At 52.5% G+C, this 25,111-nt stretch overlaps 1 protein-coding gene across 8 annotated transcripts in view; it reads left to right on the top strand.

Moving 5' to 3' along the window:
- The window catches only part of LOC139569232 (trinucleotide repeat-containing gene 6A protein-like), a 99,179-nt gene that overhangs the window by 3,490 nt on the left and 70,578 nt on the right, over positions 1-25,111 (top strand). For 5 of the 8 annotated variants that reach the window (XM_071390964.1, XM_071390963.1, XM_071390965.1 and 2 more), the window contains exons 2-3: positions 1,662-1,724; positions 15,606-15,690. In XM_071390964.1, coding sequence (XP_071247065.1) covers positions 15,636-15,690 — 55 coding nt within the window. In that variant the 5' untranslated portion in view covers positions 1,662-1,724; positions 15,606-15,635. Of the gene's footprint in view, positions 1-1,661; positions 1,725-15,605; positions 15,691-19,842; positions 20,163-25,111 lie in introns of all 8 variants that reach the window. The other 3 variants (XM_071390968.1, XM_071390969.1, XM_071390966.1) reach the window with 1 other exon arrangement.

The following is a 25,111-nucleotide window of genomic DNA, read 5'->3' as shown; positions in this document are numbered from 1 at the left end:
CAAGAGGCTAATGGTTTGGGGTTTAGCTCTGCTTAACCTAACACTATTCAAAGGCCACGGGGAAACTTGGAGTAACTTTTACGTGGATGGTTAGATGAGCACTTGTAGCAGGGTTATATCTATGTTCTGGAACATCGGATGTTGATTTCGGGAAGGCTGCCATTACAGTAAAGGTAACAGACCACTTTTTGTTAGTTAGTTAACTTAAACTTAAAACGAATTACAACGCGGCGTAGGATATCGACAGTTGACAACGGTTGGCTGCTATTTTAAGGGATAGTTTCACTGTCAAATCCCATGTTATACATTACATGTTTTTTTATTTTAGTTTGACGTTTTAGTCCTTGTTTAGACTGCAGAGTTTACTAGTGAGCAGGATAAATGAACTGTCCTTGTTTAGACTGCAGAGTTTACTAGTGAGCAGGATAAATGAACTGTCCTTGTTTTGACTGCAGAGTTTACTAGTGAGCAGGATAAATGAACTGTCCTTGTTTAGACTGCAGAGTTTACTAGTGAGCAGGATAAATGAACTGTCCTTGTTTAGACTGCAGAGTTTACTAGTGAGCAGGATAAATGAACTGTCCTTGTTTAGACTGCAGAGTTTACTAGTGAGCAGGATAAATGAACTGTCCTTGTTTTGACTGCAGAGTTTACTAGTGAGCAGGATAAATGAACTGTCTTTGTTTTGACTGGAGAGTTTATTAGTGAGCAGGATAAATGAACTGTCTTTGTTTTGACGGGAGAGTTTATTAGTGAGCAGGATAAATGAACTGTCTTTGTTTTGACTGGAGAGTTTATTAGTGAGCAGGATAAATGAACTGTCTTTGTTTTGACTCGATAGTTTATTAGTGAGCAGGATAAATGAACTGTCCTTGTTTTGACTCAATAGTTTATTAGTGAGCAGGATAAATTAACTGTCTTTGTTTTGACGGGAGAGTTTATTAGTGAGCAGGATAAATGAACTGTCTTTGTTTAGACTGCAGAGTTTATTAGTGAGCAGGATAAATTAACTGTCTTTGTTTTGACGGGAGAGTTTATTACTGAGCAGGATAAATGAACTGTCTTTGTTTTGACTGGATAGTTCATTAGTGAGCAGGATAAATGAACTGTCTTTGTTTTGACTGCAGAGTTTATTAGTGAGCAGGATAAATGAACTGTCTTTGTTTTGACGGGAGAGTTTATTACTGAGCAGGATAAATGAACTGTCTTTGTTTTGACTGGATAGTTCATTAGTGAGCAGGATAAATGAACTGTCTTTGTTTTGACTGCAGAGTTTATTAGTGAGCAGGATAAATGAACTGTCTTTGTTTTGACGGGAGAGTTTATTACTGAGCAGGATAAATGAACTGTCTTTGTTTTGACGGGAGAGTTTATTCATTTATTTTTAATTTTTAAATTGAACATTAACTTACTTGCCCAGTTAAATAAAGGACAAATTCTTATTTACAATCACGACCTACCCCGGGTCAAACCTGAACGACGCCGGGCCAATTGTACGCCGCCCTATGGGACTCCCAATCACGGCCGTATGTGATACGGCCTGGATTCGAACCAGGGTCTGTAGTGACACCCCTTGCTCTGCGATGCAGTGCCTCTCGGGAGCAGATTAGTTGAGCTAGATAAATGAACTGACCTGTCTTTCTTTTCCTTTGTTTTTTTAGAGCTCTCAATACAACACAATACAAGCTGTTGCCAACGAAGAAACAAACCCAAGAGTCAAACAGGTGAGTCCTGGATCTGTGTGTGAATTTTTATACAGTCCTGGATCTGTGTGTGTGCCTGTCCTGCCCTTCTGGCCTTTTCCATTGTGGCCGTGTGTGTGTGAGCGCGTGTGTACTGGAGGTAAAGCCCGAAGGGAAAGTCTGGTGAAAGCAGCTGCTGCTTGTCAAAGCACATGCGGGTTCCGTTGTAACCGAGCCACCGAGCGGCCAGGCCCCCCGACTGCTGAGTAAGCGCTGCTGTTTTAAAGGCTAAATGAGAACCACTGTCACACTTTTTTGTTGTGGACGGCTGTTTGTGTAGCTCATTGTAGTCATACAGTTCATGCGGCGACAAAAGACCTGTGACCCCCCCTAGCCACCCCTGTTCCTATCTTCAGCTACTACCTACCCCGTCCCCCAGGTTCTACCCCGTCCCCCATCCCCCAGGTCCTACCCCGTTCCCCATCCCCCAGGTTCTACCCCGTCCCCTAACCCCCAGGTTCTACCCCGTCCCCTAACCCCCAGGTTCTACCCCGTCCCCTAACCCCCAGGTTCTACCCCGTCCCCTAACCCCCAGGTTCTACCCCGTCCCCTAACCCCCAGGTCCTACCCCGTCCCCTAACCCCCAGGTTCTACCCTGTTCCCCATCCCCCAGGTTCTACCCCGTCCCCTAACCCCCAGGTTCTACCCCGTCCCCTAACCCCCAGGTTCTACCCCGTCCCCTAACCCCCAGGTTCTACCCCGTCCCCTAACCCCCAGGTTCTACCCCGTCCCCTAACCCCCAGGTCCTACCCCGTCCCCTAACCCCCAGGTCCTACCCCGTCCCCTAACCCCCAGGTCCTACCCCGTCCCCTAACCCCCAGGTCCTACCCCGTCCCCTAACCCCCAGGTCCTACCCCGTCCCCTAACCCCCTGGTCCTACCCCGTCCCCTAACCCCCAGGTCCTACCCCGTCCCCTAACCCCCAGGTCCTACCCCGTCCCCTAACCCCCTGGTCCTACCCCGTCCCCTAACCCCCAGGTCCTACCCCGTCCCCTGACCCCCAGGTCCTATCCCGTCCCCTGACCCCCAGGTCCTACCCCGTCCCCTGACCCCCAGGTCCTACCCCGTCCCCTGACCCCCAGGTCCTACCCCGTCCCCTGACCCCCAGGTCCTACCCCGTCCCCTGACCCCCAGGTCCTACCCCGTCCCCTGACCCCCAGGTCCCCTAACCCCCAGGTCCTAACCCGTCCCCTAACCCCCAGGTTCTACCCCGTCCCCTGACCCCCAGGTCCTACCCCGTCCCCTGACCCCCAGGTCCTACCCCGTCCCCTGACCCCCAGGTCCTACCCTGACCCCCAGGCCCTACCCCGTCCCCTGACCCCCTGGTCCTACCCCTTCCTCTGACCCCCAGGTCCTACCCCGTCGCCTAACCCCCAGGTCCTACCCCGTCTCCTAACCCCCAGGTCCTACCCCGTCCCCTAACCCCCAGGTCCTACCCCGTCCCCTAACCCCCAGGTCCTACCCCGTCCCCTGACCCCCAGGTCCTACCCCGTCCCCTGACCTCCAGGTCCTACCCCGTCCCCTGACCCCCAGGTCCTACCCCGTCCCCTGACCCCCAGGTCCTACCCCGTCCCCTAACCCCCAGGTCCTACCCCGACCCCCAGGTCCTACCCCATCCCCTAACCCCCAGGTCCTACCCCGTCCCCTAACCCCCAGGTCCTACCCCGTCCCCTGACCCCCAGGTCCTACCCCGTCCCCTGACCCCCAGGTCCTACCCCGTCCCCTGACCCCCAGGTCCTACCCCGTCCCCTAACCCCCAGGTCCTACCCCGTCCCCTGACCCCCAGGTCCTACCCCGTCCCCTGACCCCCAGGTCCTACCCCGTCCCCTGACCCCCAGGTCCTACCCCGTCCCCTGACCCCCAGGTCCTACCCCGTCCCCTGACCCCCAGTTCCTACCCCGTCCCCTAACCCCCAGGGTCTACCCCGTCCCCTAACCCCCAGGTCCTACCCCGTCCCCTAACCCCCAGGTCCTACCCCGTCCCCCAGCCCGTCCCCTAATCCCCAGGTCCTACCCCGACCCCCAGCCCGTCCCCTAATCCCCAGGTCCTGCCCAGACCCCCAGCCGTCCCCTAATCCCCAGGTCCTACCCCGACCCCCAGCCCGTCCCCTAATCCCCAGGTCCTGCCCAGATCCCCAGCCCGTCCCCTAATCCCCAGGTCCTGCCCAGACCCCCAGCCCGTCCCCTAATCCCCAGGTCCTGCCCAGACCCCCAGCCCGTCCCCTAATCCCCAGGTCCTGCCCAGACCCCCAGCCCGTCCCCTAATCCCCAGGTCCTGCCCAGACCCCCAGCCCGTCCCCTAATCCCCAGGTCCTGCCCAGACCCCCAGCCCGTCCCCTAATCCCCAGGTCCTGCCCAGACCCCCACCCTGCCCTCATTCTACCCCGTCCTCCAGTTCCCAGATCCTTCACCCATCACCTCTGTGAGGCCGATTTTGCCTTTTTTAAATGAACAGATAATTGAATAACAGAAAAATAGCTTTGAATATCAGTGCATGTGAGATGAATAACAGGGTTTAAATACCTTTAGTTGAATGAGGTGAAATAGATCGATTTGATTAGACAGTCCTCGTTGTCGTGTTACAGGGTTTAAACACCTTTTAGTTGATAGATCGATCTGATTAGACAGTCCTCGTTGTCGTGTTACAGGGTTTAAACACCTTTTAGACGATAGATCGATCTGATTAGACAACCCTCTGTACAGGGTTTCCGTTTGACCCCCCCCCCCCCCCAAAACAATTATTTAAAGCCGATTTTTAAATAAAACTGTTGGAAAAATAAATAAATATGCCGTTACAAAGTAATGATTTTGTATTAATTGACGGCAATAACAGTTGATGTAAAATACATTTTGACTGTCATGCTTACCGGTCTACATGATAATGTAGCATAATTTAGTGGTGTTAAATTGGCCTGTGTATTTCCGTTAGTTGTGTTGAATAAATAAATAACTAGGACTATCAACACAGCATGCAGAGCAGGCCAGGTACTTCTATACAACCCTCACAACGTCATCAGGACAGAGACACCAGACGCCGTGCTTATTGATCACACGGAGGCCCACTACAGACACCAGACAACGTGCTTATTGATCACACGGAGGCCCACTACAGACACCAGACAACGTGCTTATTGATCACACGGAGGCCACTACAGACACCAGACAACGTGCTTATTGATCACACGGAGGCCCACTACAGACACCAGACAACGTGCTTATTGATCACACGGAGGCCCACTACAGACACCAGACAACGTGCTTATTGATCACACGGAGGCCACTACAGACACCAGACAACGTGCTTATTGATCACACGGAGGCCACTACAGACACCAGACAACGTGCTTATTGATCACACGGAGGCCCACTACAGACACCAGACAACGTGCTTATTGATCACACGGAGGCCCACTACAGACACCAGACAACGTGCTTATTGATCACACGGAGGCCCACTACAGACACCAGACAACGTGCTTATTGATCACACGGAGGCCCACTACAGACACCAGACAACGTGCTTATTGATCACACGGAGGCCCACTACAGACACCAGACGCCGTGCTTATTGATCACACGGAGGCCCACTACAGACACCAGACAACGTGCTTATTGATCACACGGAGGCCCACTACAGACACCAGACAACGTGCTTATTGATCACACGGAGGCCCACTACAGACACCAGACAACGTGCTTATTGATCACACGGAGGCCCACTACAGACACCAGACAACGTGCTTATTGATCACACGGAGGCCACTACAGACACCAGACAACGTGCTTATTGATCACACGGAGGCCACTACAGACACCAGACAACGTGCTTATTGATCACACGGAGGCCACTACAGACACCAGACAACGTGCTTATTGATCACACGGAGGCCCACTACAGACACCAGACAACGTGCTTATTGATCACACGGAGGCCCACTACAGACACCAGACAACGTGCTTATTGATCACACGGAGGCCACTACAGACACCAGACAACGTGCTTATTGATCACACGGAGGCCACTACAGACACCAGACAACGTGCTTATTGATCACACGGAGGCCACTACAGACACCAGACAACGTGCTTATTGATCACACGGAGGCCCACTACAGACACCAGACAACGGAAAGCACTTGACAAAATCTCCTAAAAACAGAGTTTCCACTCTGAGAATGAGAAGGGTAAAATTACTGTAATTATTACCTGCGTTAACAGACATGAATGGAACCAAATGATGGGGATTAACGGTACATTTACTAGTGGTGACGTGTACTGGGGGGGGGGAATTGATAAAACATGTTTTATTTAAAGGAAAACAATTCACACGTAAACGGTTTAATGCACAAGAATTGGCGGGAGGCAGCCGAACCGTTCTGTCATACGTCTTCACCACACAGCCGAGCCGTTCAGGAGGGAGACTGTCATACGTCTTCGCCACACAGCCCTTCCTGTCTCGACATGTTTTATTATTCTGAACACACATTATCTAAACACAGATATTTGACATGTTTTTCCACTGACAGTCCAACTCCATTATCAGCTAGGTGCCACACGCTCGCTGCCCAAATGACGGGGTTCCCAAATGAGCGAGTTTGTGATTATTTAAAACAATCCACGGCTATTTTCATGCTTTCTGGGTGAAGCCTTTTTCATTATTTTGTTTGTTTATTTATTTCTGTACAAACTGGAGTCATTTTATATTTATTGTTGGCAAATATATTTTCATTGACTTCCCTATTGGACCCACCACTAAGGCGTTTCTCTCCTCGTTCTATTCAACTTTCTTTTTGTTGTCCGGAAGGCAAAGCAACACGTCCTAGTTGTTGCATCTTTACATCTTCCCTCTAAGTTTCTGACAGAGACTTTCATCTGTGTCACATGGCGCCGCTATCAAGGTCTTCTGTCTAGAATGAGTTGTTTTGTAAATTTCTCAAGTGGCTGATTTTTTAAATGTATATCTTCCTGGTCACGTTGTCCGGTGCCACATTTTCCTAACGGAAACCCTGCTTATAGACTGATCAACATGACGGTCAAATGTATTTACGTCTACGGATATATTCGTGAACTAAAAGCATTATTTTGCAATGGGATTTTTATTTTCTTTTTTTCTCCCGGTCAATTTTGGCAACAATTGTATTTATCGTCTTTTTACATTTTTTCTTATTGGCCATAAGCCGGCAATTTACCGGGTAACGGAATCCCTGAGACAGACACACAGTGTTTAAATCAAATTGTATTTGTCACATGTGCCGAATACAACAGGTCTAGGTAGACCTTACAAGCCCTTAACCAACAATGCAGTTAAAAAATATATAATTTTTAAGATTAAATAAAAGAAATTCAACAAAAGTGGAAAAAAATGTTTTTTTAAATAACAATACCCAATAATTAAAGAGCAACAGTAAAATAACAATTATTTGATCTCCTATTTTGTACCAGTGTTACCATAGCATACTCCTATAGGCCTGTAGATTGTGTAGCATACTCCTATAGGCCTGTGTCCTACGGGGCCCGTAGTTCACCCCCTGCGCTAATTATCAGGAGTACTTTTCCTGAACAGAGGAGCCAGCCGCTGTGACATCATCATCCTCATGCTAATGAAGGCTAACGTCATCATGGCTGAATGCTAAATTAGCCACGCGCCACCGGACACTGGCTTATTGTTCATGGTGTGAGTGTGGATGCGTTCCAACACGTTGGTAGGTAACGGGCGTGTTAGCCTCCCATGTTGCTGGCTATGATCTCACTCCCAGGCAGCCATTTTTAACCGGTCAATACACACTTAAGTGTTTATTTGCGTCCTTGGTGAAAGTCTGATGTTTTGAATGTGTTAACATGTTGTTCCTGGTGAACAGTCACCCGGACTCTGACCTCTGTAGACTTGAACTCCAGGGGTGAAAGGTTAGGGAAGGAAGCTAATAGCCTGGGCCCCGTTCAGTATCTAAATGTGGTTGAAGGAAGCTAATAGCCTGGGTCTGTTCAGTATCTAAATGTGGTTGAAGGAAGCTAATAGCCTGGGCCCCGTTCAGTATCTAAATGTGGTTGAAGGAAGCTAATAGCCTGGGTCCTGTTATGTGGTTGAAGGAAGCTAATCTAATCTAAGCTGGTCTTGTCCCCTCAGGGGTGACAGGCTTGTTGTCCTCTCTCCACTAGAGCTCTGGTCTTGTCCCCTCAGGGGTGACAGGCTGGTTGTCCTCCTCTCTCCACTAGAGCTCTGGTCTTGTCCCCTCAGGGGTGACAGGCTGGTTGTCCTCTCTCCACTAGAGCTCTGGTCTTGTCCCCTCAGGGGTGACAGGCTGGTTGTCCTCCTCTCTCCACTAGAGCTCTGGTCTTGTCCCCTCAGGGGTGACAGGCTGGTTGTCCTCTCTCCACTAGAGCTCTGGTCTTGTCCCCTCAGGGGTGGCAGGCTGGTTGTTCTCCTCTCTCCACTAGAGCTCTGGTCTTGTCCCCTCAGCGGTGACAGGCTGGTTGTCCTCCTCTCTCCACTAGAGCTCTGGTCTTGTCCCCTTAGCGGTGACAGGCTGGTTGTCCTCTCTCCACTAGAGCTCTGGTCTTGTCCCCTCAGGGGTGACAGGCTGGTTGTCCTCCTCTCCACTAGAGCTCTGGTCTTGTCCCCTCAGGGGTGACAGGCTGGTTGTCCTCTCTCCACTAGAGCTCTGGTCTTGTCCCCTCAGGGGTGGCAGGCTGGTTGTTCTCTCTCCACTAGAGCTCTGGTCTTGTCCCCTCAGGGGTGGCAGGCTGGTTGTCCTCCTCTCTCCACTAGAGCTCTGGTCTTGTCCCCTCAGCGGTGGCAGGCTGGTTGTCCTCCTCTCTCCACTAGAGCTCTGGTCTTGTCCCCTTAGCGGTGGCAGGCTGGTTGTCCTCCTCTCTCCACTAGAGCTCTGGTCTTGTCCCCTCAGGGGTGACAGGCTGGTTGTCCTCTCTCCACTAGAGCTCTGGTCTTGTCCCCTCAGCGGTGGCAGGCTGGTTGTCCTCTCTCCACTAGAGCTCTGGTCTTGTCCCCTCAGGGGTGACAGGCTGGTTGTCCTCTCTCCACTAGAGCTCTGGTCTTGTCCCCTTAGCGGTGACAGGCTGGTTGTCCTCCTCTCTCCACTAGAGCTCTGGTCTTGTCCCCTCAGCGGTGACAGGCTGGTTGTCCTCTCTCCACTAGAGCTCTGGTCTTGTCCCCTCAGCGGTGGCAGGCTGGTTGTCCTCCTCTCTCCGCTAGTGCTCTGGTCTTGTCCCCTCAGCGGTGGCAGGCTGGTTGTCCTCCTCTCTCCACTAGAGCTCTGGTCTTGTCCCCTCAGCGGTGGCAGGCTGGTTGTCCTCTCTCCACTAGAGCTCTGGTCTTGTCCCCTTAGCGGTGGCAGGCTGGTTGTCCTCCTCTCTCCACTAGAGCTCTGGTCTTGTCCCCTCAGCGGTGACAGGCTGGTTGTCCTCTCTCCACTAGAGCTCTGGTCTTGTCCCCTCAGCGGTGGCAGGCTGGTTGTCCTCTCTCCACTAGAGCTCTGGTCTTGTCCCCTCAGCGGTGGCAGGCTGGTTGTTCTCCTCTCTCCACTAGAGCTCTGGTCTTGTCCCCTCAGCGGTGACAGGCTGGTTGTCCTCTCTCCACTAGAGCTCTGGTCTTGTCCCCTCAGCGGTGGCAGGCTGGTTGTCCTCCTCTCTCCACTAGAGCTCTGGTCTTGTCCCCTCAGCGGTGGCAGGCTGGTTGTCCTCCTCTCTCCACTAGAGCTCTGGTCTTGTCCCCTCAGGGGTGGCAGGCTGGTTGTTCTCCTCTCTCCACTAGAGCTCTGGTCTTGTCCCCTCAGGGGTGGCAGGCTGGTTGTTCTCCTCTCTCCACTAGAGCTCTGGTCTTGTCCCCTCAGCGGTGACAGGCTGGTTGTCCTCCTCTCTCCACTAGAGCTCTGGTCTTGTCCCCTCAGCGGTGGCAGGCTGGTTGTTCTCCTCTCTCCACTAGAGCTCTGGTCTTGTCCCCTCAGCGGTGACAGGCTGGTTGTCCTCCTCTCTCCACTAGAGCTCTGGTCTTGTCCCCTCAGCGGTGGCAGGCTGGTTGTCCTCCTCTCTCCACTAGAGCTCTGGTCTTGTCCCCTCAGGGGTGGCAGGCTGGTTGTCCTCCTCTCTCCACTAGTGCTCTGGTCTTGTCCCCTCAGCGGTGGCAGGCTGGTTGTCCTCCTCTCTCCACTAGAGCTCTGGTCTTGTCCCCTCAGCGGTGGCAGGCTGGTTGTTCTCCTCTCTCCACTAGAGCTCTGGTCTTGTCCCCTCAGGGGTGGCAGGCTGGTTGTCCTCCTCTCTCCACTAGAGCTCTGGTCTTGTCCCCTCAGCGGTGGCAGGCTGGTTGTTCTCCTCTCTCCACTAGAGCTCTGGTCTTGTCCCCTCAGGGGTGGCAGGCTGGTTGTCCTCCTCTCTCCACTAGAGCTCTGGTCTTGTCCCCTCAGCGGTGGCAGGCTGGTTGTTCTCCTCTCTCCACTAGAGCTCTGGTCTTGTCCCCTCAGGGGTGGCAGGCTGGTTGTCCTCCTCTCTCCACTAGAGCTCTGGTCTTGTCCCCTCAGGGGTGGCAGGCTGGTTGTTCTCCTCTCTCCACTAGAGCTCTGGTCTTGTCCCCTCAGCGGTGACAGGCTGGTTGTTCTTCTCCCACCACCAGATGCCCTGCTGCCTCTGTTCTGCAGCTGCCTCTGGGAGGGAGGCCCTTGATGTTCTGACAGGGAGGGAGGCCCCGCTGCCCTGTTCTGACGGGGAGGGAGGGTCCCGCTGCCCTGTCCTGACGGGGAGGGAGGCCCCGCTGCCCTGTCCTGACGGGGAGGGAGGCCCCGCTGCCCTGTCCTGACGGGAAGGGAGGCCCCGCTGCCCTGTTCTGACGGGGAGGGAGGCCCCGCTGCCCTGTTCTGACGGGGAGGGAGGCCCCGCTGCCCTGTTCTGACGGGGAGGGAGGCCCCGCTGCCCTGTTCTGACGGGGAGGGAGGCCCCGCTGCCCTGTTCTGACGGGGAGGGAGGCCCCGCTGCCCTGTCCTGACGGGGAGGGAGGCCCCGCTGCCCTGTCCTGACGGGGAGGGAGGCCCCGCTGCCCTGTCCTGACGGGGAGGGAGGCCCCGCTGCCCTGTCCTGACGGGGAGGGAGGCCCCGCTGCGACGGGGAGGGAGGCCCCGCTACGACGGGGAGGGAGGCCCCGCTGCGACGGGGAGGGAGGCCCCGCTGCGACGGGGAGGGAGGCCCCGCTGCGACGGGGAGGGAGGCCCCGCTGCGACGGGGAGGGAGGCCCCGCTGCGACGGGGAGGGAGGCCCCGCTGCGACGGGGAGGGAGGCCCCGCTGCCCTGTCCTGACGGGGAGGGAGGCCCCGCTGCCCTGTCCTGACGGGGAGGGAGGCCCCGCTGCCCTGTCCTGACGGGGAGGGAGGCCCCGCTGCCCTGTCCTGACGGGGAGGGAGGCCCCGCTGCCCTGTCCTGACGGGGAGGGAGGCCCCGCTGCCCTGTTCTGCTGCTGCCTCTGGGAGGGAGGCCCCGCTGCCCTGTTCTGACGGGGAGGGAGGCCCCACTGCCCTGTTCTGGCGGGGAGGGAGGCCCCGCTGCCCTGTTCTGACGGGGAGGGAGGCCCCGCTGCCCTGTCCTGACGGGGAGGGAGGCCCCGCTGCCCTGTCCTGACGGGGAGGGAGGCTCCGCTGCCCTGTCCTGACGGGGAGGGAGGCTCCGCTGCCCTGTCCTGACGGGGAGGGAGGCTCCGCTGCCCTGTCCTGACGGGGAGGGAGGCCCCGCTGCCCTGTCCTGACGGGGAGGGAGGCCCCGCTGCCCTGTTCTGCTGCTGCCTCTGGGAGGGAGGCCCCGCTGCCCTGTACTGACGGGGAGGGAGGCCCCGCTGCCCTGTCCTGACGGGGAGGGAGGCCCCGCTGCCCTGTCCTGACGGGGAGGGACGCCCCGCTGCCCTGTCCTGACGGGGAGGGAGGCCCCGCTGCCCTGTCCTGACGGGGAGGGAGGCCCCGCTGCCCTGTCCTGACGGGGAGGGAGGCCCCGCTGCCCTGTCCTGACGGGGAGGGAGGCCCCGCTGCCCTGTCCTGACGGGGAGGGAGGCCCCGCTGCCCTGTCCTGACGGGGAGGGAGGCCCCGCTGCTCTGTCCTGTGTACTGGCTACGGCATCTGAAAATGGACACACTGTACTCTTGCCGCTTTTTTTCTCCTTTTTGTTTTGAACGGCTATCACCCACATGGTGACCTCTGACCTCACCTACTAAGGAAATGACATCGATAACAGCATTGTTTGGGGGGGGGGGGGGTAGTTAAAAGCAACAAATTATTCTTTGATTTGTTTACAAGCATGTTTGCTGTACTTTCAGTTTCTGATTGACTGCAATTTGTTGGCCATTAGGCATTCAGGCCCCATGAGTTCATATCCCAGGAATACATCCAACTGGTATTTATGACTTCACAGCTGGTAAATTCCCACCTCCCACATGGTTACAAACGCAGCATCAGAGTGGAAACGTTTAGGCTCAACATAACAATTCTGTCACAACAGACAATGCCAGGAACATTGTGAATGCCATTTTAATTGCCCTGCTGTACCGAAACCAAAACATGACCCCAAAACCGCTTTAAGTATTGAACCATGTATTTGGTGAACCCGGTGGTCCCTGGAGCAGCCGGTATGACTTTACCGTTATGACCCGGTGGTCCCTGGAGCAGCCGGTATGACTTTACCGTTATGACCCGGTGGTCCCTGGAGCAGCCGGTATGACTTTACCGTTATGACCCGGTGGTCCCTGGAGCAGCCGGTATGACTTTACCGTTATGACCCGGTGGTCCCTGGAGCAGCCGGTATGACTTTACCGTTATGACCCGGTGGTCCCTGGAGCAGCCGGTATGACTTTACCGTTATGACCCGGTGGTCCCTGGAGCAGCCGGTATGACTTTACCGTTATGACCCGGTGGTCCCTGGAGCAGACCCGGTGGTCCCTGGAGCAGCCGGTATGACTTTACCGTTATGACCCGGTGGTCCCTGGAGCAGCCGGTATGACTTTACCGTTATGACCCGGTGGTCCCTGGAGCAGCCGGTATGACTTTACCGTTATGACCCGGTGGTCCCTGGAGCAGCCGGTATGACTTTACCGTTATGACCCGGTGGTCCCTGGAGCAGCCGGTATGACTTTACCGTTATGACCCGGTGGTCCCTGGAGCAGCCGGTATGACTTTACCGTTATGACCCGGTGGTCCCTGGAGCAGCCGGTATGACTTTACCGTTATGACTCCGTGGTCCCTGGAGCAGCCGGTATGACTTTACCGTTATGACCCCGTTGTCCCTGGAGCAGCCGGTATGACTTTACCGTTATGACCCGGTGGTCCCTGGAGCAGCCGGTATGACTTTACCGTTATGACCCGGTGGTCCCTGGAGCAGCCGGTATGACTTTACCGTTATGACCCCGTTGTCCCTGGAGCAGCCGGTATGACTTTACCGTTATGACCCGGTGGTCCCTGGAGCAGCCGGTATGACTTTACCGTTATGACCCGGTGGTCCCTGGAGCAGCCGGTATGACTTTACCGTTATGACTCCGTGGTCCCTGGAGCAGCCGGTATGACTTTACCGTTATGACCCCGCGGTCCCTGGAGCAGCCGGTATGACTTTACCGTTATGACCCGGTTGTCCCTGGAGCAGCCGGTATGACTTTACCGTTATGACTCCGTGGTCCCTGGAGCAGCCGGTATGACTTTACCGTTATGACTCCGTGGTCCCTGGAGCAGCCGGTATGACTTTACCGTTATGACTCCGCGGTCCCTGGAGCAGCCGGTATGACTTTACCGTTATGACTCCGCGGTCCCTGGAGCAGCCGGTATGACTTTACCGTTATGACCCCGGTGGTCCCTGGAGCAGCCGGTATGACTTTACCGTTATGACCCCGCGATCCCTGGAGCAGCCGGTATGACTTTACCGTTATGGCCCCGTGGTCCCTGGAGCAGCCGGTATGACTTTACCGTTATGGCCCTGCGATCCCTGGAGCAGCCGGTATGACTTTACCGTTATGACCCGGTTGTCCCTGGAGCAGCCGGTATAACTTTACCGTTATGGCCCCGCGATCCCTGGAGCAGCCGGTATGACTTTACCGTTATGACCCGGTTGTCCCTGGAGCAGCCGGTATGACTTTACCGTTATGACCCGGTTGTCCCTGGAGCAGCCGGTATGACTTTACCGTTATGGCCCCGCGATCCCTGGAGCAGCCGGTATGACTTTACCGTTATGACCCGGTTGTCCCTGGAGCAGCCGGTATGACTTTACCGTTATGACCCGGTGGTCCCTGGAGCAGCCGGTATGACTTTACCGTTTTGACCCCGTGGTCCCTGGAGCAGCCGGTATGACTTTACCGTTATGGCCCCGCGATCCCTGGAGCAGCCGGTATGACTTTACCGTTATGACCCGGTGGTCCCTGGAGCAGCCGGTATGACTTTACCGTTATGGCCCCGTGGTCCCTGGAGCAGCCGGTATGACTTTACCGTTATGACCCGGTGGTCCCTGGAGCAGCCGGTATGACTTTACCGTTATGACCCGGTGGTCCCTGGAGCAGCCGGTATGACTTTAACCGTTATGACCCGGTGGTCCCTGGAGCAGCCGGTATGACTTGCAGTGCGTTTGTGTATAAGTATTGAACCGTGGTGGAGGGCACTCGTGTAGTGAAGCTGCTTGGGTGTCAGACTGGCCTTTTTGTTCCCTTGGTGACCCTGAAGTCAACAAACTTTCCCACGCTCGACCTGCTCCTCCAGAAAGACCTCATCCTCCAACTCTCCCCTCTGTATAGGCACAGACGGGGGTTTAGACTGAAAACGTTTCGGGGGTGGGAAAACGTTCTGTAAATATGCCAACTATTCAAAGAATTTGTCTTGTCGCATAATATCCAGACTGATTAATCATTGGCTTAAACAAGGATCCAAACCAGAACCTAGTATCGGAGCCTGGCCAACAGTAGCACTACACTACATAGGGTGCACTACATGGGGAGTAGGGTGCACTACGTGGGGAGTAGAAACATGTTCTGGTCAGGAGCCCCAGAAACATGTTCTGGTCAGGAGCCCCAGAGACAGGACCCAGTAGTCGGAGCTCCCCCAGAGACATGTTCTGGTCAGGAGCCCCAGAGACAGGACCCAGTAGTCGGAGCTCCCCCAGAGACATGTTCTGGTCAGGAGCCCCAGAGACAGGACCCAGTAGTCGGAGCTCCCCCAGAGACATGTTCTGGTCAGGAGCCCCAGAGACAGGACCCAGTAGTCGGAGCTCCCCCAGAGACATGTTCTGGTCAGGAGCCCCAGAAACATGTTCTGGTCAGGAGCCCCAGAGACAGGACCCAGTAGTCGGAGCTCCCCCAGAGACATGTTCTGGTCAGGAGCCCCAGAGGCAGGACCCAGTAGTCGGAGCTCCCCCAGAGACATGTTCTGGTCAGGAGCCCCAGAGACAGGACCCAGTAGTCGGAGCTCCCCCAGAGACATGTTCTGGTCAGGAGCCCCAGAGACAGGACCCAGTAGTCGGAGCTCCCCCAGAGACATGTTCTGGTCAGGAGCCCAGAGACAGGACCCAGTAGTCGGAGCTCCCCCAGAAACATGTTCTGGTCAGGAGCCCCAGAGACATGTTCTGGTCAGGAGCCCCAGAGACAGGACCCAGTAGTCGGAGCTCCCCCAGAGACATGTTCTGGTCAGGAGCCCCAGAGAGACCCAGTAGTCGGAGCTCCCCCAGAGAAATGTTCTGGTCAGGAGCCCAGAGACAGGACCCAGTAGTCGGAGCTCCCCCAGAGACATGTTCTGGTCAGGAGCCCCAGAGACAGGACCCAGTAGACAGAGCTCCCCCAGAAACACAAGGCCCTTGTGTGGTGTATATAGACCTAACGTCTCCCCCCCTCCTCCCCACTCTGCCTCTACAGGGAACCAGCCCATAGAAGACAGAACAGTGGATGGAAGAGCGAGAGGAAGGAGGACAAGATATAAGGGGGTGGGACTGGTCAACAGGTAAGAACCTCTTTACATATTTAACATCAATATGACATAATACATAGTTTTTTATAGAATTCTGTTGATATTGATGTCTAATCTACCAGGACTGACACGGTCTGTCCTCTGTTTGAACCCTCTGATTTTGGGCCTTTTGGAAAAGACAATAGATTCTCTGCCACGGGTTAGACGTACCGCTGTTGTGGTCTGAACCATTTTAGAAGTGTTTTATTTTTTTGTTTTAGAGAGATTTGAAACTCTGACGTGATGTAGAAACGTGTTGTTCTCTGAACATGGTCTTACACAACAACAATAACACGCTGCTATTATCTGGAGGTTTCCATGGTAACACAAGTAGCCTTGACCCCCGGCTCAGCCCGGTAGCCTCTGATCTTCTCATCCAATGGGTTTTGAGAAGGTTAGATGTCCCTCCCCCTCTGATCTTCTCACCCAATGGGTTTTGAGAAGGTGGTGAGGAAAGAGAACGTGAGTAATCAAGGAAATGACATGACAAGTTTTTAGGCCTACTTCCTTTTTTAATTGAGGAAATGGAACAGAATTGACCCATTGAACTGTGTTGGGGGAACCACTGGAGACGGGCAGTGTTCCCAGACCAGACCACTGGGTTGTATTTACTGGTTGGAGTGATACAGTTGATAGTCAGGCAGGGTTTGAGTCAGGAGTGGGTCTCAGTAGCAGAGTTAACTCATCTCCTGCCCTAGACAGCCACAGCCGGGTCAGGAGTGGGTCTCAGTAGCAGAGTTAACTCATCTCCTGCCCTAGACAGCCACAGCCGGGTCAGGAGTGGGTCTCAGTAGCAGAGTTAACTCATCTCCTGCCCTAGACAGCCACAGCCGGGTCAGGAGTGGGTCTCAGTAGCAGAGTTAACTCATCTCCTGCCCTAGACAGCCACTGCCGGGTCCCCAGCACAGAGTAGCTGCTAGCTAGTTACATGTAGTTTAGCCTAGCTGTTCTGCAGGGTAGCTACTAGCTAGTTACATGTTGGTAGCCTAGCTGCTCTGCAGGGTAGCTACTAGCTAGTTACATGTTAGCAACTAGCTGTTCTGCAGGGTAGCTACTAGCTAGTTACATGTTGTTAGCCTAGCTGTTCTGCAGGGTAGCTACTAGCTAGTTACATGTTGTTAGCCTAGCTGTTCTGCAGGGTAGCTACTAGCTAGTTACATGTTGTTAGCCTAGCTGTTCTGCAGGGTAGCTACTAGCTAGTTACATGTTGTTAGCCTAGCTGTTCTGCAGGGTAGCTACTAGCTAGTTACATGTTTAGCCTAGCTGCTCTGCAGGGTAACTACTAGCTAGTTACATGTTGGCAACTAGCTGTTCTGCATGTTAAGTGGTAGCTAGTTACATGTTGTTAGCCTAGCTGTTCTGCAGGGTAGCTACTAGCTAGTTACATGTTGTTAGCCTAGCTGCTCTGCAGGGTAGCTACTAGCTAGTTACATGTTGTTAGCCTAGCTGTTCTGCAGGGTAGCTACTAGCTAGTTACATGTTGTTAGCCTAGCTGCTCTGCAGGGTAACTACTAGCTAGTTACATACTCATACCAGCACCTAGTCCACATACCAGCACCTAACCCAGCACCTAGTCCACATACCAGCACCTAGTCCACATACCAGCACCAAGTCCACATACCAACACCTAGTCCACATACCAACACCTAACCCAACACCTAGTCCACATACCAACACCTAGTCCACATACCAACACCTAACCCAACACCTAGTCCACATACCAGCACCTAGTCCACATTCCAACACCTAACCCGGCACCTAGTCCACATACCAGCACCTAGTCCACATACCAGCACCTAGTCCACATACCAACACCTAGTCCACATACCAACACCTAACCCAACACCTAGTCCACATACCAACACCTAGTCCACATACCAACACCTAGTCCACATACCAACACCTAACCCAACACCTAGTCCACATACCAACACCTAACCCAACACCTAGTCCACATACCAACACCTAGTCCACATACCAACACCTAGTCCACATACCAACACCTAACCCAACACCTAACCCAACACCTAACCCAACACCTAGTCCACATACCAACACCTAACCCAACACCTAGTCCACATACCAGCACCTAGTCCACATACCAGCACCTAGTCCACATTCCAACACCTAACCCAACACCTAGTCCACATTCCAACACCTAACCCGGCACCTAGTCCACATTCCAGCACCTAGTCCACATACCAACACCTAACCCAACACCTAGTCCACATACCAACACCTAGTCTACATACCAACACCTAACCCAACACCTAGTCCACATACCAGCACCTAGTCCACATACCAGCACCTAGTCCACATACCAGCACCTAGTCCACATACCAGTACCAAGTCCACATACCAACACCTAGTCCACATACCAACACCTAACCCAACACCTAGTCCACATACCAACACCTAGTCCACATACCAACACCTAACCCAACATCTAGTCCACATACCAACACCTAACCCAACACCTAGTCCACATACCAACACCTAGTCCACATACCAACACCTAGTCCACATACCAACACCTAACCCAACACCTAACCCAACACCTAACCCAACACCTAACCCAACACCTAACCCAACACCTAACCCAACACCTAACCCAACACCTAGTCCACATACCAGCACCTAGTCCACATACCAGCACCTAGTCCACATACCAGCACCTAGTCCACATTCCAACACCTAACCCAACACCTAGTCCACATTCCAACACCTAACCCGGCACCTAGTCCACATTCCAGCACCTAGTCCACATACCAACACCTAACCCAACACCTAGTCCACATACCAACACCTAGTCTACATACCAACACCTAACTCAACACCTAGTCCACATACCAGCACCTAGTCCACATACCAGCACCTAGTCCACATACCAGTACCAAGTCCACATACCTACACCTAGTCCACATACCAACACCTAACCCAACACCTAGTCCACATACTTGCACCTAGTCCACATACTTGCACCTAGTCCACATACCAACACCTAGTCCACATACCAGCACCTAGTCTACATACCAACACCTAGTCCACATACCAACACCTAGTCCACATACCAACACCTAGTCTACATACCAACACCTAGTCTACATACCAACACCTAGTCTACATACCAACACCTAGTCCACATACCAACACCTAGTCCACATACCAACACCTAGTCCACATACCAGCACCTAGTCCACATACCAGCACCTAGTCCACATACCAGCACCTAGTCCACATACCAACACCTAGTCTACATACCAACACCTAACCCAACACCTAGTCCACATACCAGCACCTAGTCCACATACCAGCACCTAGTCCACATACCAACACCTAACCCGGCACCTAGTCCACATACCAGCACCTAGTCCACATACCAACATCTAACCCAACACCTAGTCCACATTCCAGCACCTAGTCCACATTCCAACACCTAGTCCACATTCCAGCACCTAGTCTACATTCCAGCACCTAGTCCACATTCCAGCACCTAGCTCTCTTCTGCCTAGCTTCTCTCTCTGAGGTTTTGTTTACCACAGAGTCAGATCTGTTTCTAAGCCTGTTGTATAACAGCGACTAGAGTTCCCTGTTCTCACAGTCGTCAGAGTTGAGGAGGGGAGTAAACACACCTGTGGCTGTAATGTTATCTCTCCGCTCTGGGCTCTGGGCCGTGTTTACAAACAGACACACACATTCCTGTTCTCCTAGAGGTGGTGTGGAATTACCAGACGGACACTACACTGCCTGGTGTCCGTGATATTCTCCTGGGAGGGAGGGAGGGAAGGAAGGAGGGAGGGAGGGAGAGTGGAGAGGATCACTGTCACTAAGTGTGTAGGGTCTGTGTTAGTCAGTGGCTGGATCAGGAGAAGTGTGGAGGCAGGCAGGAAGCTGAAAGGTTTTAGAAGATTCTAGAGGAAGAGGAAGTAGGAGACGTTCTGGTGTCTGACACTCACATCAAAGTACACAGGAGTATCCAACCTAACTCCTCTTCTTCCTCCCTCTTCCTCCTTCCTCTTCCTCCTTCCTTTTCCTCCTTCCTTTTCCTCCCTCTTCCTCCTTCCTCTTCATCATTCCTTTTCCTCTCTCTTCCTCCTCTCTCTTCCTCCTCTCTCTTTCTCCTTCCTCCTTCCTCCTCCTCTGCAGCGTCAGAACATATCAAATCCAGGCAGAGTCCTGATCCTTGACCTGCCAATCTGAACGACGACCACCCCACTGCACACACACACACACACACACACACACACACACACTGCTCCGAGCATCTTCAGCGATGCCAACAGGGTTCCAGCCAGCTGCCAGCCCCTCTCCCAGCCTGCCCCTGTGTGCCCAGCCCTGAGCCCTGACCCCTAACCACAAACTGACCCCGTGGCTCTAGGATCCCCCCCCCCCAGTGCAGCGGTCCTCCACACAGCCAGGCGGCGCCCTGACCCGGACCGCCGCCGGACAGGCAGCGCCACTAACAGGTAATACAATGTAGACTAGATTACTATAAACGTTACCTCACCTAGACTACATCTCAAATGTACTGTCAACACGAAGGTCCTCTATCGGTAGGTTAGTACTGTCAACACGAAGGTCCTCTATGTCTCAGTAGGTTAGTACTGTCAACACGAAGGTCCTCTATCGGTAGGTTAGTACTGTCAACACGAAGGTCCTCTATGTCTCAGTAGGTTAGTACTGTCAACACGAAGGTCCTCTATGTCTCAGTAGGTTAGTACTGTCAACACGAAGGTCCTCTATCGGTAGGTTAGTACTGTCAACACGAAGGTCCTCTATGTCTCAGTAGGTTAGTACTGTCAACACGAAGGTCCTCTATCGGGAGGTTAGTACTGTCAACACGAAGGTCCTCTATCAGTAGGTTAGTACTGTCAACACGAAGGTCCTCTATCGGGAGGTTAGTACTGTCAACACGAAGGTCCTCTATCGGGAGGTTAGTACTGTCAACACGAAGGTCCTCTATCGGTAGGTTAGTACTGTCAACACGAAGGTCCTCTATCGGGAGGTTAGTACTGTCAACACGAAGGTCCTCTATCGGTAGGTTAGTACTGTCAACACGAAGGTCCTCTATCAGTAGGTTGGTACTGTCAACACGAAGGTCCTCTATCGGTAGGTTAGTACTGTCAACACGAAGGTCCTCTATCAGTAGGTTAGTACTGTCAACACGAAGGTCCTCTATCGGGAGGTTAGTACTGTCAACACGAAGGTCCTCTATCAGTAGGTTAGTACTGTCAACACGAAGGTCCTCTATCGGTAGGTTAGTACTGTCAACACGAAGGTCCTCTATCGGTAGGTTAGTACTGTCAACACGAAGGTCCTCTATCGGTAGGTTGGTACTGTCAACACGAAGGTCCTCTATCGGGAGGTTAGTACTGTCAACACGAAGGTCCTCTATCAGTAGGTTGGTACTGTCAACACGAAGGTCCTCTGTCTCAATAGGTTAGTACTGTCAACACGAAGGTCCTCTATCGGGAGGTTAGTACTGTCAACACGAAGGTCCTCTATCGGTAGGTTAGTACTGTCAACACGAAGGTCCTCTATCAGTAGGTTGGTACTGTCAACACGAAGGTCCTCTATCGGGAGGTTAGTACTGTCAACACGAAGGTCCTCTATCGGTAGGTTAGTACTGTCAACACGAAGGTCCTCTATCGGTAGGTTAGTACTGTCAACACGAAGGTCCTCTATCGGGAGGTTAGTACTGTCAACACGAAGGTCCTCTATCGGGAGGTTAGTACTGTCAACACGAAGGTCCTCTATCAGTAGGTTGGTACTGTCAACACGAAGGTCCTCTATCGGGAGGTTAGTACTGTCAACACGAAGGTCCTCTGTCTCAATAGGTTAGTACTGTCAACACGAAGGTCCTCTATCGGTAGGTTAGTACTGTCAACACGAAGGTCCTCTATCGGGAGGTTAGTACTGTCAACACGAAGGTCCTCTATCAGTAGGTTGGTACTGTCAACACGAAGGTCCTCTATCGGGAGGTTAGTACTGTCAACACGAAGGTCCTCTATCGGTAGGTTAGTACTGTCAACACGAAGGTCCTCTATCAGTAGGTTGGTACTGTCAACACGAAGGTCCTCTATCAGTAGGTTGGTACTGTCAACACGAAGGTCCTCTATCGGGAGGTTAGTACTGTCAACACGAAGGTCCTCTATCGGTAGGTTAGTACTGTCAACACGAAGGTCCTCTATCGGGAGGTTAGTACTGTCAACACGAAGGTCCTCTATCGGGAGGTTAGTACTGTCAACACGAAGGTCCTCTATCAGTAGGTTGGTACTGTCAACACGAAGGTCCTCTATCGGGAGGTTAGTACTGTCAACACGAAGGTCCTCTATCGGTAGGTTAGTACTGTCAACACGAAGGTCCTCTGTCTCAATAGGTTAGTACTGTCAACACGAAGGTCCTCTATCGGTAGGTTAGTACTGTCAACACGAAGGTCCTCTATCGGGAGGTTAGTACTGTCAACACGAAGGTCCTCTATCAGTAGGTTGGTACTGTCAACACGAAGGTCCTCTATCGGGAGGTTAGTACTGTCAACACGAAGGTCCTCTATCGGTAGGTTAGTACTGTCAACACGAAGGTCCTCTGTCTCAATAGGTTAGTACTGTCAACACGAAGGTCCTCTATCGGTAGGTTAGTACTGTCAACACGAAGGTCCTCTATCGGTAGGTTAGTACTGTCAACACTAAGGTCCTCTATCAGTAGGTTAGTACTGTCAACACGAAGGTCCTCTATCAGTAGGTTAGTACTGTCAACACTAAGGTCCTCTATGTCTCAATAGGTTAGTACTGTCAACACGAAGGTCCTCTATCGGTAGGTTAGTACTGTCAACACGAAGGTCCTCTATCGGTAGGTTAGTACTGTCAACACTAAGGTCCTCTATGTCTCAATAGGTTAGTACTGTCAACACGAAGGTCCTCTATCGGTAGGTTAGTACTGTCAACACTAAGGTCCTCTATCAGTAGGTTAGTACTGTCAACACGAAGGTCCTCTATGTCTCAGTAGGTTAGTACTGTCAACACTAAGGACCTCTATCAGTAGGTTAGTACTGTCAACACCAAGGTCCTCTATCAGTAGGTTAGTACTGTCAACACTAAGGTCCTCTATCGGTAGGTTAGTACTGTCAACACGAAGGTCCTCTATCGGTAGGTTAGTACTGTCAACACTAAGGTCCTCTATGTCTCAGTAGGTTAGTACTGTCAACACGAAGGTCCTATATCGGTAGGTTAGTACTGTCAACACTAAGGTCCTCTATCGGTAGGTTAGTACTGTCAACACTAAGGTCCTCTATCAGTAGGTTAGTACTGTCAACACGAAGGTCCACTATCAGTAGGTTAGTACTGTCAACACGAAGGTCCTCTATCAGTAGGTTAGTACTGTCAACACTAAGGTCCTCTATCAGTAGGTTAGTACTGTCAACACGAAGGTCCTCTATCAGTAGGTTAGTACTGTCAACACTAAGGTCCTCTATGTCTCAGTAGGTTAGTACTGTCAACACGAAGGTCCTCTATCGGTAGGTTAGTACTGTCAACACGAAGGTCCTCTATCAGTAGGTTAGTACTGTCAACACGAAGGTCCTCTATCGGTAGGTTAGTACTGTCAACACGAAGGTCCTCTATCAGTAGGTTAGTACTGTCAACACGAAGGTCCTCTATCAGTAGGTTAGTACTGTCAACACCAAGGTCCTCTATCAGTAGGTTAGTACTGTCAACACTATCAGTAGGTTAGTACTGTCAACACGAAGGTCCTCTATCGGTAGGTTAGAACTGTCAACACGAAGGTCCTCTATCAGTAGGTTAGTACTGTCAACACAAAGGTCCTCTATCGGTAGGTTAGAACTGTCAACACGAAGGTCCTCTATCAGTAGGTTGGTACTGTCAACACGAAGGTCCTCTATCAGTAGGTTAGTACTGTCAACACCAAGGTCCTCTATCAGTAGGTTAGTACTGTCAACACCAAGGTCCTCTATCAGTAGGTTAGTACTGTCAACACTATCAGTAGGTTAGTACTGTCAACACTATCAGTATGTTAGTACTGTCAACACTAAGGTCCTCTATCAGTAGGTTAGTACTGTCAACACTAAGGTCCTCTATCAGTAGGTTAGTACTGTCAACACTAAGGTCCTCTATCAGTAGTTTAGTACTGTCAACACTAAGGTCCTCTATCAGTAGGTTAGTACTGTCAACACTAAGGTCCACTATCAGTAGGTTAGTACTGTCAACACTAAGGACCTCTATCAGTAGGTTAGTACTGTCAACACCAAGGTCCTCTATCAGTAGGTTAGTACTGTCAACACTAAGGACCTCTATCAGTAGGTTAGTACTGTCAACACTATGTCTGTCTCAGTAGGTTAGTACTGTCAACACTATCAGTAGGTTAGTACTGTCAACACTATCAGTAGGTTAGTACTGTCAACACTAAGGTCCTCTACCAGTAGGTTAGTACTGTCAACACTAAGGTCCTCTACCAGTAGGTTAGTACCGTCAACACTATCAGTAGGTTAGTACTGTCAACACTAAGGTCCTCTACCAGTAGGTTAGTACTGTCAACACTAAGGTCCTCTACCAGTAGGTTAGTACCGTCAACACTATCAGTAGGTTAGTACTGTCAACAATAAGGTCCTCTGTCTCAGTATGGTGGTCTGCTTGAAACATGTCGGTATTACATACTCGGTCAGCGAGAGGTTGAAAATGTCAGTGAAGACACTTGCCATTTTGTCCCCGCACGCTCCGAGTACACGCTCCGAGTACACGCTCCGAGTACACGCTCCGAGTACACGCTCCGAGTACACGCTCCGAGTACACGCTCCGAGTACACGCTCCGAGTACACGCTCCGAGTACACGCTCCGAGTTCACGCTCCGAGTACACGCTCCGAGTACACGCTCCGAGTACACGCTCCGAGTACACGCTCCGAGTTCACGTCCTGGTAATCCGTCTGGCCCTGCGGCCTTGGGAAAGTTGACCTGTTTCAAGGTGTTGCTCACATCGGCTGCAGAGAGCGTGATCACATGGTCATCCGGAACAGCTGGTGCTCTCATGCATGCTTCGTTGTTGCTTGCCTCGAAGGCGAACATTTTACTTTAATTTTTTTTTTACATTTTACATTTTAGTCATTTAGCAGACGCTCTTATCCAGAGCGACTTACAGTAGAGTGCATACATTTTATTACATTTTTACATACTGAGACAAGGATATCCCTACCGGCCAAACCCTCCCTACCGGCCAAACCCTCCCTACCGGCCAAACCCTCCCTACCGGCCAAACCCTCCCTACCGGCCAAACCCTCCCTAACCCGGACGACGCTATGCCAATTGTGCGTCGCCCCACATAAAAGGCGTTTAGCTCGTCTGGTAGGCTCGCTTCACTGGGCAGCTCGCGGCTGGGTTTCCCTTCATAGTCCGTAAAAGTTTGCCA

The sequence above is a fragment of the Salvelinus alpinus genome, chromosome 1 (genome assembly GCF_045679555.1).
Source record: "Salvelinus alpinus chromosome 1, SLU_Salpinus.1, whole genome shotgun sequence".
Classification (NCBI taxonomy): Eukaryota; Metazoa; Chordata; class Actinopteri; order Salmoniformes; family Salmonidae; genus Salvelinus; species Salvelinus alpinus.
This window is presented reverse-complemented; position numbering and strand designations above follow the sequence as displayed.